The following is a 14,118-nucleotide window of genomic DNA, read 5'->3' as shown; positions in this document are numbered from 1 at the left end:
TTCGAAAAGTGGGCAAGTGAGAAACAGAAAAATACAGGAGGGAACTCCTATCAGGGAGATGCTTTATTCAGTAAATGAATGGCTAATGTGAAACACAGACTAAAAGAATGGATTTATCTGTGCAGGCTGCTACTGCAAGACAGGATTCTGTCTGCCAAAACACTAAAATAAAAAAGCAGACTTAAAACGCAACATAAGCTGGTAAAGCTACTTTAAAACAAACACTGAAGTTTGCTCTGTTCACAGTTTGGGAGGGAATGATGTTAACCATAGCAGTCAATAGGCTCTAGAGATACTCTTCTGCCAAAGGCTACACAGGCAGAAAAAATAACACTAAAAGTTGTAATGTTTGAAGTGAAGACAAAAGTTTCTTCTCCACATTTTTATTTTAAAGGCATCTGTTTCCTGTTTGCATGCTAAATGAACTCAAGCTTGTCACAAGGCACTAAATGCTGACTAGCAAATACTTTACATGTACCTAAGTGGTGACATTCTTAGCCAATAAGAAAATCCTTGACATTTTTCTCCCTCCTACAAAAAGAACAAAATTCCCAAACCCAAAGAAGCTTGTATAGATGCAATCCCTCATCCTCAACTCACACTATATGTAACCAACACTTCCAGCATATTTTTCAATAAAAGAAAAAAGTTACAAAGCATTTAGCCAGTCATCAATGCACATACCTTTAATAACGACAGCTAGAAATGAATTCGACATTATTTGACATTATTTTGACTCGAAAGTACAAACACAGACAGGATTTTGCTTCCTTGACTGTTCTTGTTGATGCACTTCCAAAGTCGAGCACTAACAAAAAAGACAATCACAAAAACCCTTCCTTGAAGCTTTAGAGTGGAAATAAAACATGTATTGACTACCCTTCAAGACAAGATTGAAGACTTCAGTTTAATCTTCATGTCTGCTTGTAGACTTGAGGTCTAAGACTGACAGCTTGTGAGAAACATGAAAATGAAGAGGAAAAATCACGTCATCCTCAAACTATTCAATGACAAAGGATGCCATAAAAATATTTAAAGTCAAGACCTACACAATCTTAGATTCTGGATAAGTTTCCACTAAACTGAATGCCCAGCTGCTTTCTTTCTACTCACATTACTGGAAAACAAAGCAATAAAAATATTTTACATCAAAAGGAGACATTTTTTTCTGTTTAAAACAATAAAAGTCTGGGAATCTCTTTAAAATAGATGCTATTTAATTATAATCTTCATGAGTGCATTCCGTAATTACTAAGTCAGAAACTCTCAGCTACTTTAAGTCCTTGCTTTGGAAGCAGTAAGATTGCAAGGCTTATGGTGCACAGAGAAGTCAGCAATCCTTGCGTAATCGGCCATAAAGACTTCAAGGACACAAGCAGAGCAAAGGTACAGCGAAAGCAGAGAAAGTAGATATATATCTACTTTTCAGGCAGTTCTCTCTCTTTATGGCATAATAGTGAGAGCTTTTGATGGTGAAGGAAGGTGAACTCAAGGGTAAGTTCAAATCACCAAAGCCAAGCCATTGATTATTTCTCACACTCCACATGAGCAGGACTGTGCTGCTTTGCTGGACTGGACTGCTTTCATGAACTGTAGGCTAGAAGCAAGAAAACAATTTATGGAATTCCTATCTTGTCTCTCTCTACAAAATTCTGTGGATCCTGCCCCACAATGCCCACTAGCATCTTGGACACTATGCAGCAGGTAATGAGAACACTGGAATGAAAACATTTGGCAATAAGTTGCACAGGGCCATCACATCTCGTGGGAAAGGCATTCATGACTTCCTATCAGAGGAACATATGGCTTTTAAACTAATAAGAGTCATTTTCACCTGACAGTATCAACAGGTAACAGTAAAGGCCATCTTTTGGTTGCACCTTCTGGGTATGAAATTAAAAAAATTCACCTGGAGGACACAGAATCAAAATGAAATATATCATCTCTCAGAACCAGAGTTTGCTAGAGGATTACTTAAAGGCACTAGTCTGATTAAGCATGAGTTTATGCAGCTTTGATGACTCTGAAACTCTACCAACTCATCAGAAATGTTAAGTCTATCAAAGTACGCCCGGACAAGATTAAGTGTGTAGGAAAATCAGTAATCAAGACTTGTAGGCCAGGTTCTTTCAAGTAACTATGTTGAATAACAAGGCTGGGGGAAAAGGAGAAAAAAAAAATAAATCGTTTCACAGACTCTTTCGGTCAGGGAGAAGAGACTAAATATTTCAGCAGCTTTTAGTTCCTTTTTTTTAATTTAAATTACATACCAAATAATAAGCACACAGACACACTGAAGAATTAACTGTTTGAATTCAGGTTCTCACAGTTACACCAAAGATGCTGGGGTGAGCCAGTGCTACAGAATTTTGATTCTTGAAAGGATTCTTGTACAAGTTTAACGTCTTAGGAGGAACAAACAAAAACACTTATTAAATTTTATTATGTACTTTATAGTCGTGGCTTTCCACTTTTTTCCAAAAAACAGGGGATTTCCTTTCAGCAACTACTAATGATATGCTTGTTTTTCTCTGTTCTTGTACACAGATCCTCAAAAATTATTATCAAGTCAAAATACAGACACTGATTTAACAGAAGATTATTTGGACACAGATTCAAGGACATGTACAACTCAAGTCATCTATCTCTGACAGTTCACTTAGATCACATGGACATGAAAAACAACCTTCGGGGACTTTGAAAGTAGAAAGTGACTTTTCTTTGAAGGATGCTTTTCATCTTTGTTCCAAACCATTCTCTTTTGAAATGAAATTATATCAAAGAATTCAATTAAATGCACTTTATCATTACTATTTAGATATGTGCAAAGGTTTTTTTTGCATTTTCTACAAGAAAACCAGAGTACAGAAAATAAGAAAATGTTTTGTTTATTTATGTTCCTTTCTGAAATATATCAGAATCTGGATGCGGAAAAGTCATAATATACCATAGTATAGGTGTCAAAAGTTTTTACACTGTTTTTTTCCAAGAACCCTTTTTGCTTCATTTGCCTACTTCTCAGCTGACCCTCTCACATTTCTATTCTCCCCACAATGGGAATTCTTCAGAGGGCTTCCTACCTAGCTGTCTCAGCAGCCCTGAGGGCATATCCTGCCCTGTAGTAAACCTGCTGCAAAGTAAGGACAGGTTGGGGGGGGATGTTGTTGAAGCACCTCAAGAAAACATAAAAAGTTGTCCCATATCCAGAGTTCTGCTGCTGTTTCTTCTCTTATATTAAGTCCTGCTCCTGCTCTTAGACTAAGCAGTGCAGTTTGTGTATGGAAAAACACTGACTACCTTTTCAGAAAGCTAAAGGTCCAACCTCTGACTTTACGGAGAGAGATGTAGAACTGGGTGAACTGAAAAAAATTGAGCTACATGGGGACCGAGAGGTTCATGCCTGCAGAACTCAATGCAGAATCACGCTGTGTGACATTTTAGGCTTATAAAAATTTGCCACAGATTTTTTTTTTTTTTTTTAAATAGCAGCATGGAGAACTCTTTCCAGATTTAAAGAAAAAAACAGACTGGAACAGATCTGCTCCAGCAGCATCCTTCCATGTAGAAAACTAGAAATATGATTTTCACTGTAGCATTGCGTAATATTACATGTATTTTTATCAAACAAATCGGTATGGTGATTTCAATTTAAAAAAAAAAAAAAAAAAAAGGGCAAAACGAAACAACCAAGCAGGTTCTGTACTGTCATCTACCTGTTCTCCATGCCTCTTTTTGTTTGTCATGCTGTCTTCAGAACCTGATTTGCCTGAGAAGTCTTAGGACAACCTCTTTTCCTCCTCTCTTCTGATTTCAATAGATTTTGCATCTTTTGTTAGGCAAAGAACAAAAATATGATACTTGAGGCTGTAGAAGCTTACAAGCTGCTCACCCCAACTTGCCTCTCTGAGGAACGGTTAATTTTGCCTCCTTCAGTATCATAATAAAAAACCCCAAGGCACATAAAATAACACCCAAGAGAGCTTGTGCTCACCTGATGACAGTGTCCTGTTATGATGCTGTCCCACTTGATGCATGCTTTGCTGTAATAGAGTCAGGCATTCTCCAAGGCAGCTCAGGGTGGCAGCAGAGGTAGCTTTTAAAAGCAGCAAGTCCTGATCCAAGGCAGAAAGGGGCCCAGAACTTGGGAGAGCTTCAATGGCTTGTACAAGATTCTTCTGTTGTCCCTCAACTTGGCTCATGATCTGTAAAGGTCCAAAAACATCTGCTGTCACAGGAAATATCACTATATAGCTGTTAAATTCTTATGGGTTGATATAGTGACTAAATGTGAAGAACTACCACAAATGGATGTTAATGTTCTGATCCAAACATACCATATACTCACCTACAAAAACGAAGGGCTTGAGACTACCAAAGGCCTGTAAAAATGTCAAGACTATGTTAGAGAAAATAGTCTCTTAAAATAGTAGGTTCATAGAAGGTTTAATAGTGTGACTCATACTTTCTGAAAGTCTTCATAAGGAAAAGTATGAAAATTCTACTTTCTTCTCCATTATTAATTTAGGCTTAGATTTTCTTTCCTTTATATGTGATCTGAGACACCCAAGGAAGCTACACTGACCCTCCTCCTTCTTTCCTACATAGAATATCTAATCACAGTTTAAGAACAGACATTTTTCATTTCTCAAGCATCAGTAAGGAATTGTTTTTACAAAGTAAGGTAACTTGTAAGTTTACAGACATTAGCATAGGATGCCACTTAGAGTACTTATTTACTATCAGATATGAACACCAGCTGACAGGGAGAAAATCTGTTTCTAGATTTGGACCATTCAGATGAAGATGAAATGCATGCTTATATAGCAGACAAAACCAACATTATTTGAGCAGGCTGTTCTTTAAACAAATTGGCAAGCTTCCAAAATCCTTCCTAAAGCCAAAAGAAAAAGGAGATGTTTAAAATTTCTCCCTCCATTTTTACAGCCTGTAGGAAATTATACATGCACATGACAAGCCTCTTCTCTTACACTTACCTTGCAAAAAACTTATTGCAAAAACTTATAGGTTCATACTTGAGGTATCCAAAGCTTTCAGAAAAAATACTTGAAGACTTCGTAAGCAACAAAGATTCAAGCTCCATTTGTCCAAGCTACTATACTGTAAAAACGTATTATGAACTTCATGGCTTTTTTATTATCAGTATTATATTTTCAAAGTATGGTGTGCTTCCTGTAGTGTCCCTACGCTGTCGTAAATAGACTGATTAAAAAAGTATACATCAAACGCACTGAAAAGCAAGAAAGGAAACTAAACTCAAAGACACAAACACCCATCCTTGCAAACAACTTGGAGTAGAATTAAGTGAAAAGCCGTTGTTGCAATGTTCACAAGGAAATTTAGCTAAATGCCTTGCTGAAGGTTACAATAATGACATTTTAATAGTCAACATTTAAAACAGAGGCCAAAGCTTCAGTAGAAGCCACAGTCAACTTTAATTCCCTTTGACAGAAAACAAGATCAGTCAGAAGGTGACACAGACCACGATACGCAGCTTTAGGGAACTACTAGAACCCCAGGTAGTGCTCTGCTTTGAGAAGTCACACACCATGTAACTGAGCTCCACAGCACAGACAGAGGGTTGCTTCAAAGCTAAAACAAAAACAAGAGCACCACAGACACACACGTGCAAATTTTCCTCCCTCGGGAAAAGAGCTCAGGGAGGCAAACTGAAAGAACGGCTAGGAGAAGAAAGATCATCTTCTCCTGGGAAGACTGCACAATATAATTGTATGGAAAACTGCTTCCCTCCTTTTCCCATCCCGAATAAGAGTGTGAAGTTGAAAACCTGACATTCTCATGCTTCACAGCAACAGAAATCTTCTGTTTTCATTTCTAAGTGGCTAGTTTTCCTACCTTTTTTTTTTTTTTGTGAGAAACAGCTTACATTTCCAAAGATTTGCTTTCATAGGAAATAAATAAAACTTTAAAAATGTCAAACATTTCCATTTTCCCCTCCCACGTAATAAAGGACAACTATATTCTTCTGCGGCTAAGACAGGAGAATAAGATAAACTGGCCAGAGAGCTTAGGAAACATTTGGAAAATTAACTGAGTGTTTGTAGTCGTCACCTAGCCCAAAGCTTTACAGGCTTTTATCAACTATATTCTTCCTAGATTAGGAGAAACTTAAATAAAATCAATAATTTATTCTCCTTTTACCCAAAACAAGGTATTGCTCCGAGTCTTACTATTCTCTAGCTAACCTAAGATAGTTTTAAAGAAGCGTTTTTGATTCATCCTTTCTATGCTACCTAGCTTCACATTATAGTTGTGATACCAGCAGCTGTTCTACAGACCTGACGCAGCAGAAGACACCAGGAATGGCAACTTCTGTGTAGGATTCAAAGTGTTAGAACCTGCTGAACGTTTACTGCTCGAGCACCGATCAAAACCACTCTGTTTAAGGTGCTGAATGAACAGAACAAAAAAGAAGAACCTCCTCTATTCTAGAGAGTCACAGAACAACTCTGTGGCAAAAGGGGAAGGAAAATAACATATATTATTGAAATAACTGAACTTCTTTTACATGGTTGCCAATTTTTTTTTTTAAAAGTCACTGACAAAGATTTTAAGAGAGTTGAAGTGTGGTTGTTCTAAAAAAAGTAAATCAAAGAGGAGCTAATACAAAAACACCAAACCGTGCTAGACGAAACTCATTAAACACATTAAGCCTTAACAGGACAGACACTAGGCCATGCAGCTACAGCATTATCCTCTATCTTACTTGTGGGCCTGCTTTTTGCTGTCTCAGGGGAAGGGGAGGCAGAGTGCTTGATCTATCAGCACTCTAAGCTGGTTTCCAAACCAGAATGAAAAGCTTTGATCTTTGCAAAGTTACAATTTAACTTTGTTTTTTCCAAAGTGAAATAACTTGCTTAATTTTGAATTACTTTGCCCTTACACAAGGTTATTTTAGTACCTTACAGCTCTCCATCCTCCCCATTTGCAAATACAGACAGCTCAAAGTAGTAGTTCTCTACTTTTTACAACAGCAAAGACTATTTGCCCCCGTCTCCTCACCAGGTCTCAACCCACTTCTCTTTCCACTCTTGTTTCAGCTTTGGCACACCCTCTTCACCTGTAAATAACTTCTTGTAGTATGGAAAAGAAACAGCATATTCCCAGAAATGCACAGAAACTTCAGAAACACAACTCTATGTTAGATATAAAATAGAAAAACTGACAGAACTATCAAGACTACATGTATTAAAAGGAATTATATGTGTGCACATGTCCAACATTAGTAGGCCTATATTTACCTAACTGCAAAACGTTCAGTAAGAGGAAGCCTTGGGCTAAGGAAGAGACCAGCTCATATGCATGGTTTGCTCCTTTCTCCATCTTCAGCCTGCAGCAGGAGAACAAGCAAACCACATTATGTGTTCTCTATTAACAGCTTTTCCTGAACCTTGAAGATTCAGACCTTTTAGCCCGGCAGAAATTCTCAGGTATTGTTTGTATTCTTGTGGTGGGTTAACCTTGGCTGGACGCCAGGTGCTCACCAAGCCGCTCTAACACTCCCCTCCTCAACTGGACAGGGGAGAGAAAAATATAAAAAAAAGCTCACGTGTTGAGATAAGGACAGGGAAAGATCACTCACCCCTTACCATCACGGGCAAAACAGACTCAACTTGGGGAAATTAATTTATTACCAAACAAAACCAAAGTAGGGTAATGAGAAAATAAAACCAAATCTTAAAATCCCCCACCCCTCTCTTCTTCTCAGGCTCAACTTCACAGCAGCATAGGGGGATGGGGAATGGGGGTTGCAGTCAGTTCATCACACGTTGTCTCTGCTGCTCCTTCCTCCTCAGGGGGAGGACTCCTCACACTCTTCCCCTGCTCCAGCATGGGGACCCTCCCACGGGAGACAGTCCTCCACAAAATTCTCCAACATGTGTCCTTCCCACAGGCCACAGTTCTTCACAAACTGCTCCAGCGTGCGTCCCTTCCACGGGGTGCAGTCCTTCAGGAACAGGCTGCTCCAGCACAGGTCCCCCACGGAGTCACAAGTCCTGCCAGCAAACCTGCTCCAGCCTGGGCTCCTCTCTCTCCACGGGTCCACAGGTCCTGCCAGGAGCCTGCTCCAGCGCAGGCTTCCCACAGGGTCACAGCCTCCTTTGGGCATCCACCTGCTCCGGTGTGGGGTCCTCCATGGGCTGCAGGTGGATATCTGCTCCACCATAGACCTCCATGGGCTGCAGGGGGACAGCCTGCCTCACCATGGTCTTCATCACGGGCTGCAGGGCAATCTCTGCTCCAGCGCCTGGAGCACCTCCTCCCCCTCCTTCTTCACTGACCTTGGTGTCTGCAGGGCTGTTCCTCTCACATATTCTCACTCCTCTCGCCAGCTGCAATTGCGCAGGTTTTTTTCCCCCCATTCTTAAATATGTTACCCCAGAGGTGCTACCACCATCACTGATGGGCTTGTCCTTGGCTAGCAGCGTGTCCGTCTTGGATCCAGCTGGCATTGGCTCTATTGGACACAGGGGAAGCTTCTAGCAGCTTCTCACAGAAGCCACCCCTGTAGCCCCCCTGCTGCCAAAACCTTGCCACGCAAATCCAATCCAATTCCTCTGCATAACACTATCCTCAAAGAAACCTGCCAGCCAATGACTCCCTCACAGAAGACTGAACGCAACAGGAATAATCTCTGATGTTTTCCTCAGTCGGTCATTCGCTCTCTACCGCTTCCTCCAAAACAGCCAATTCACAGCTTCTGTCGCTGCCTGCTTCATCCTTTCCCTGGCTGATCTTAAAATCCTGTGTGATTGCTCTTCCTACTTACCCCAGCCACAGCAACTGCTAACTACTCCTTTGCAGCTGGAATTGCACCTCCTGGACCTCCCTGTTGTGAACACACTGCCAGCCATGATGTGTGGGACTGAACAGTTATATGACAAGATCCCAAACAAATGGGTAAGTAGAAATGACTCTATTCTCAAGGTCACCCCCACAGTAGGTGAAAGATAGGCAGAAAAAGCTATGAGATACCCTAGGATTGCAAAGAAATTTATTTCAGACATAATGAGAAGAAAGGACATTCTTTCATAGAGTAAACAAGCTAAAATTAGCTGCTAAAATTAATTTAAGAAATAATAATGAAAAATTGAGGTCCTATTTTCTGTGCTAAAAGAAAAAATTGCAGTAATTCAATATTTTGTTAAAATACTAGATGATATATTAATCTTTCCCATGCAGAGAAATCATCTTACAAAACCTGAATATCATTTTTTATTTAAGGCTTCCATTTGTTTCTGAAACTAGAAAGAGAGATATTCCCAATTATTAAGTATCACAATAAACTCTGTTAAAAATTTTTCCTCCCATCCTAAGAGAAAGATAAATAGAAACTTCAAAGGAAGAAAACTGAATAGCCACACCGAAATGGAAGAGCGTATGACTGCTTTTGACATGATTCTATTTACAGTGGAAATGCTCTTGTTATCCAGACTCCAGGACTAACAGGCCTAAGTCTGTTTGTCCAGCCCAGACGGGTATTGCGATAATCAGAATATCCTTCTTTCTAGAATTACTGATCCTACAGGATTTCACCCAACTAACACAGCACATTGCAACAACTTACAGCAAACACCAGCTTTAAGCCATCTATAAAACCTCCTGATCCACAGCTGTCTCAGGGGCGTCTCCCAAGACACAGTGATTTCAAGCCCCCTGAAGCAAAGGAAGAATGACATCAGCCCTATTACCTCAAAAGGCAAGCAGACACTCTCCCTTTGTCATACATGGCCCTGTGGAGCTGGCCAAGAAAATAAGTGTCACCAATCCTGTCTTTCTATATAACTATTTAAATACTTCAGATTTTCCTACCCTTCTTGTGGAATATAAAACCTGAAGGAGATTCTTCAGACCTCCCCAGCCACAATCTGATACACACATGAGCAATTTAAATTTTAACGTATGGCATTTTCCTTTTTTGGTAGTGCTCTTCACACATACTGAATTCTTTTTATAGCAGGTATTAAGATACACCTACCTACATGTATGAAAAAATCCAAAACATTCCAGAGAAAAAGGAAAATACTCTTTTAGCATTGAGAACCCACAGAATTTCTGTATTGTCAAGCTCCTCTGTGACATGCGAGAAATCATTCATCGAGGAGACATTCGACTCCATCAGTTAATAACTCTTTTTCTTTACTGTAGTATTCTCTGCACATCACCACTAGCAGCACATTGTCTGCCTCCTTACCTCTAGGCAATTCCTCTGAAAGATTTAATGCAGTGATTTTTATTTTTAAATCCTTTCCATTACTGACTGCATGCAAGTTGAAAACAATTATTAAAAACATGGGAAAATTAACACCACAGTACTTATATGAAAACCAGAGCACCTATAAAAATAAACAGTTGTGTGGGAAAAGCTTTAGACATTTAAATAGCAACAGAAATGCAACACGGATCACTTTCTTACCAACTGTAAGTCAAGTTGCCCTTGTGAGAAGTTTACTGCCTTCAAAGGCTGGGAAACAGTCAGTTTGCTTCTTCACTTTTGGGGGCGTTTTTTTTGGTTGGTTGGTTTGTTTGGGTTTTTTTAAAAATAAGTAAAGTGTTATATGGAAACACAGTATCTCTCTCTCTATCACACACACATACACTTTCTGGAAATATTAGTTTCTTGCTTTTAGACAATAGTATCAAAAGAAAAACATTTCAGAAGACATTGGGAAAGGACACAAGGAGAGACCAGCTTTTCAAACCACCCTAGAGTAAGTTGTAAGTGATATATGAGTCAGGACCTTGGTTCTCATTGTTAAACAAGCATATACCACAGGGGTTTGGTTTTTTCTTTTCTTTAATACAAAACACTGCTTTTCTTAAAAGCAAAAGCAGATGAATGACAGAAGAAAGTCCACACACAAAAAATAAAAACCTTCTAAGTCATTGGAAACCCAATACATTGGGTTGCCATGTAAACCTAATATAGTCATCAATTCTGACCTTGAGCAAGGACTCCTCTTGCAATCTTGACCTATTGCATCTTGATCTATTTCATCAACAACAACACAAACTGTCATACTGTAAAAATTAAAAGTTAAAACAGACAACCAACATATGTAAAAGTATAATAAATATATATATATATATATATATACACACACGTACCAAGTATATATCAAAATGTAAGATATAGATACCTGGAACTCCAATGTCACTAAAGCAATCATACCAGTCATTAATTTGACACACTAGCTAGCAATTCAGCTCAAGTTCACAATTCCCACTTAGTATTTCCATGAAACTTTCCCACTTACAACTATTTATTCTGAAAAAGGAAAGAGCATAAACACACAGGCAAAACGACTATTGTAAATACTGTTAATCACCAGCTCAAAAGGTATACCTCTCCAACTGAGAAGTCTGACAAATTAAGGTAACTTCTACAACTGCAATGAAAGTGATTTTTTTTCTAATTTAATGCATTTTTGTTTTGAGTTAAGCATTTATACCTAACCACTGCAGAGCAAGAGAACTTTTGCCTTGGCTTGACTTCTGAAAAGCATTCTCAGACTACTCAAGGTCACTTGCTATGTGCCTCTTACTACTTGACAAAAAGAAATTTTCTGATAAGGATTTATAGACTTCTTTCCTTTCTTCAGTAAAGTCACATCACATAGATCTTTTAATGGGATTCCATCAATAGCATGCAAGTTCGGAAGGCAAAATTACAGCTTAATATATAACTAAAGTGAAGAGCTATACACAGAGGTTGCTGCTAGAAGTACTGCAACATATAACACAAATCTCTTATAAAGAGAATTTTGCATTTCAGCTTTAAAAGTGCCTAGTGTAGAAACATGTACAAGACCAGACGACCACAAACATGCTTAAGTTCCACAAGTAACACATCTGTATACTTTGCTTACAATAAAACCTGAGCTTTTGACCAAAAAGAACCTCCTTGAGCTGTGAACAGAAGGGAATTCTATCCGCAAAGCTTCAATCTGGATGAAGACCCACAGTAGCCTCTGTGAGCATTACTATGCTAATGAGAAAAAAATATTTTAAGAAAGGATCTTAGAACTCCAAGTGAGATATTCTGAAAGCATCTTGGAAAGATGGAACCAGATAATGACATCCAAATCAATTGTCCTTTCTTGATTACTGCTTCCCTCCCATTACAGAGAATAAGCACGTAATTCTCCATTATTCTCTCCTCAGGCTAGCAGCCAGCTTGACCTCAATTATTTTAAAGAAGCAAACAATGAACATTAAAATTGGAATGACTTGTTATATAATAGTTATTAAGGCTTAGACACATACATCCTATCAATGAAGCTTCAAAGGAGCAAGTTAATTTTCACTTGGCATGTAATTTGCAGACAGAGACACAAAAAGTGACGGAAGAAACAGAACTATACCTCTGACAATCAGGATGGCAGCTAATCACCAGGGCACTTTTTTTTTTTCTTTTCAGTCCTTGCCTCTGCTTTCAGAATTCTGTTTCTTCCCTCGGAGAGAATGAAAACAAGATCCTCCCCCCCAACACACACTATTTTGTTCTCTTTTCCCTAACCAGGAATCCACATAATCTCTGTTAAGGGAACAACTGAAAAGCCAGTTGCTACATGTCTTCATTGTCTCAGCTAACAAAACATTATTTCCTCTGAGGTTTTGTTTTGGCTTTTTTTGCTCAGCCTTCTCATTGCATGCTCCACAGGGTGGCTCCTTGTGAGGAAAACCTTACAGAACAGAGAGCAAATGTCATTAGGACTGATTCTAAAAGCCAAGTCTAAGACAACCAGGAGAAAACAAGGTGTGGAGGAGGCAGTCTGGCTCAATTGTTTCCTGTTCTTAGATACCCTTTCCAATCTGCTGCTTCCGTTCACGCCGCTGCTGTTCCACTGGTCGCCATCAGCACGTCCAGGGACTATGGGCTCTCCATGGACCTCAGCACAGGATTTACACTCCAGGGAGCAGCTGTTAATTACCAATTCCTGTCATGCACTTTTTAAATTGGCTAGTTAATTTATTTGTATACTAGACATGATCCTATGCGCCACTCGTTACACATTCCATTCCTATTTTATATCTTTAAATTCTGTAACTTGGACACTTGCTGCATATCCTTACAACATAACATCATTCTATTTTATGAAGTCAACATTCAATTTTCATTTGATGGACTACAGACTTCTTACTCATTGGTCTGCTATCCAGTAGCTTATTAGTCACACCTCCAAGCTCCCTTGCTGTTAGTTGCACAGCTACAATAATCAGACTTTGTGTTCTGTAAGTCTGCATACTACTGCTTTAGCCCATAAGGTTGTTGGATTTGGGGGAGGGAACAAAAAGAGCAGAAGGGAGGTTTTTTTGCTGACAGGTCCGGAAGCCTTAAACATTCCTTACAGTACTAGAGGAGGAAAAGTAATCTACCTTCCCAAGAAATTCTCAGTCTGTTGCAACTCAGGTATACGGGAGGAAGCTCTTCCTTTCCTTCAGTGCTTTAAAACAGGCAGAAGCTCAGCAAGAAAAGGAGCTGACCTAACCATCTGTTTTACCAAAGCATCTCCCTGTTCAGAAAAACAAAAGACAGGATAAACTTAACAGATCTATCTTCAAATACCGAAGAGCATATGACATCTGTAATTGTCAACGGTCTCTGGGGCCTTATCCAGACACGTTATTTGGATGCAAAACACTCCCAAGGACAACCTGACTGTCCACTGTGAGGTTCTACAGAACTCCACTTCTTACATCGCACAAATAGAGAGACACCAGAGAGAGGTTCACAGCCCTTGCAACGCATATGCTAGTTAGCAGAGTGGATCTAGCAGTTCTGACAGGATCCCTGAAAATGCCTCCAGAAATCTCGGCAGAACAGCTCACCCACTTCAGGCCAAAACAAACCAGATGCTTCTCTTTGCTACCTCAGGCAGACTCCTTACCACGCTTCTTTATGACCACAATTCCAGACTTAAGGTTAAATGCATACTTTCTGTATTCAATCTGTCCTTCTCCTCATCTGAGAAATGAGTTAGTGAATGATAGAAAGGAAACTGGGGGGCAGGGGGGGCAGAAATTACAGAAAAGACCTTGTGTCCACAGAGATAGACTAGGACAAAAAGTTCAAAT

At 39.4% G+C, this 14,118-nt stretch overlaps 1 protein-coding gene across 1 annotated transcript in view; it reads right to left on the bottom strand.

Annotated features, from left to right (window-relative positions):
• OSBPL10 (oxysterol binding protein like 10) overlaps positions 1 to 14,118 on the bottom strand; it is a 122,394-nt gene that overhangs the window by 47,583 nt on the left and 60,693 nt on the right. Inside the window, exon 5 of the mRNA XM_087770775.1 lies at positions 3,992 to 4,202. Coding sequence (XP_087626901.1) covers positions 3,992 to 4,202 — 211 coding nt within the window. The remainder of the gene's footprint in view (positions 1 to 3,991; positions 4,203 to 14,118) is intronic.

Source organism: Nipponia nippon, unplaced genomic scaffold (assembly GCF_047370975.1).
Source record: "Nipponia nippon isolate SJK-2023a ecotype South Korea unplaced genomic scaffold, ASM4737097v1 scaffold_1, whole genome shotgun sequence".
NCBI lineage: Eukaryota > Metazoa > Chordata > Aves > Pelecaniformes > Threskiornithidae > Nipponia > Nipponia nippon.
The sequence above is the reverse complement of the archived record's forward strand: the minus strand, read 5'-3'. Positions and strand labels throughout refer to the sequence as shown.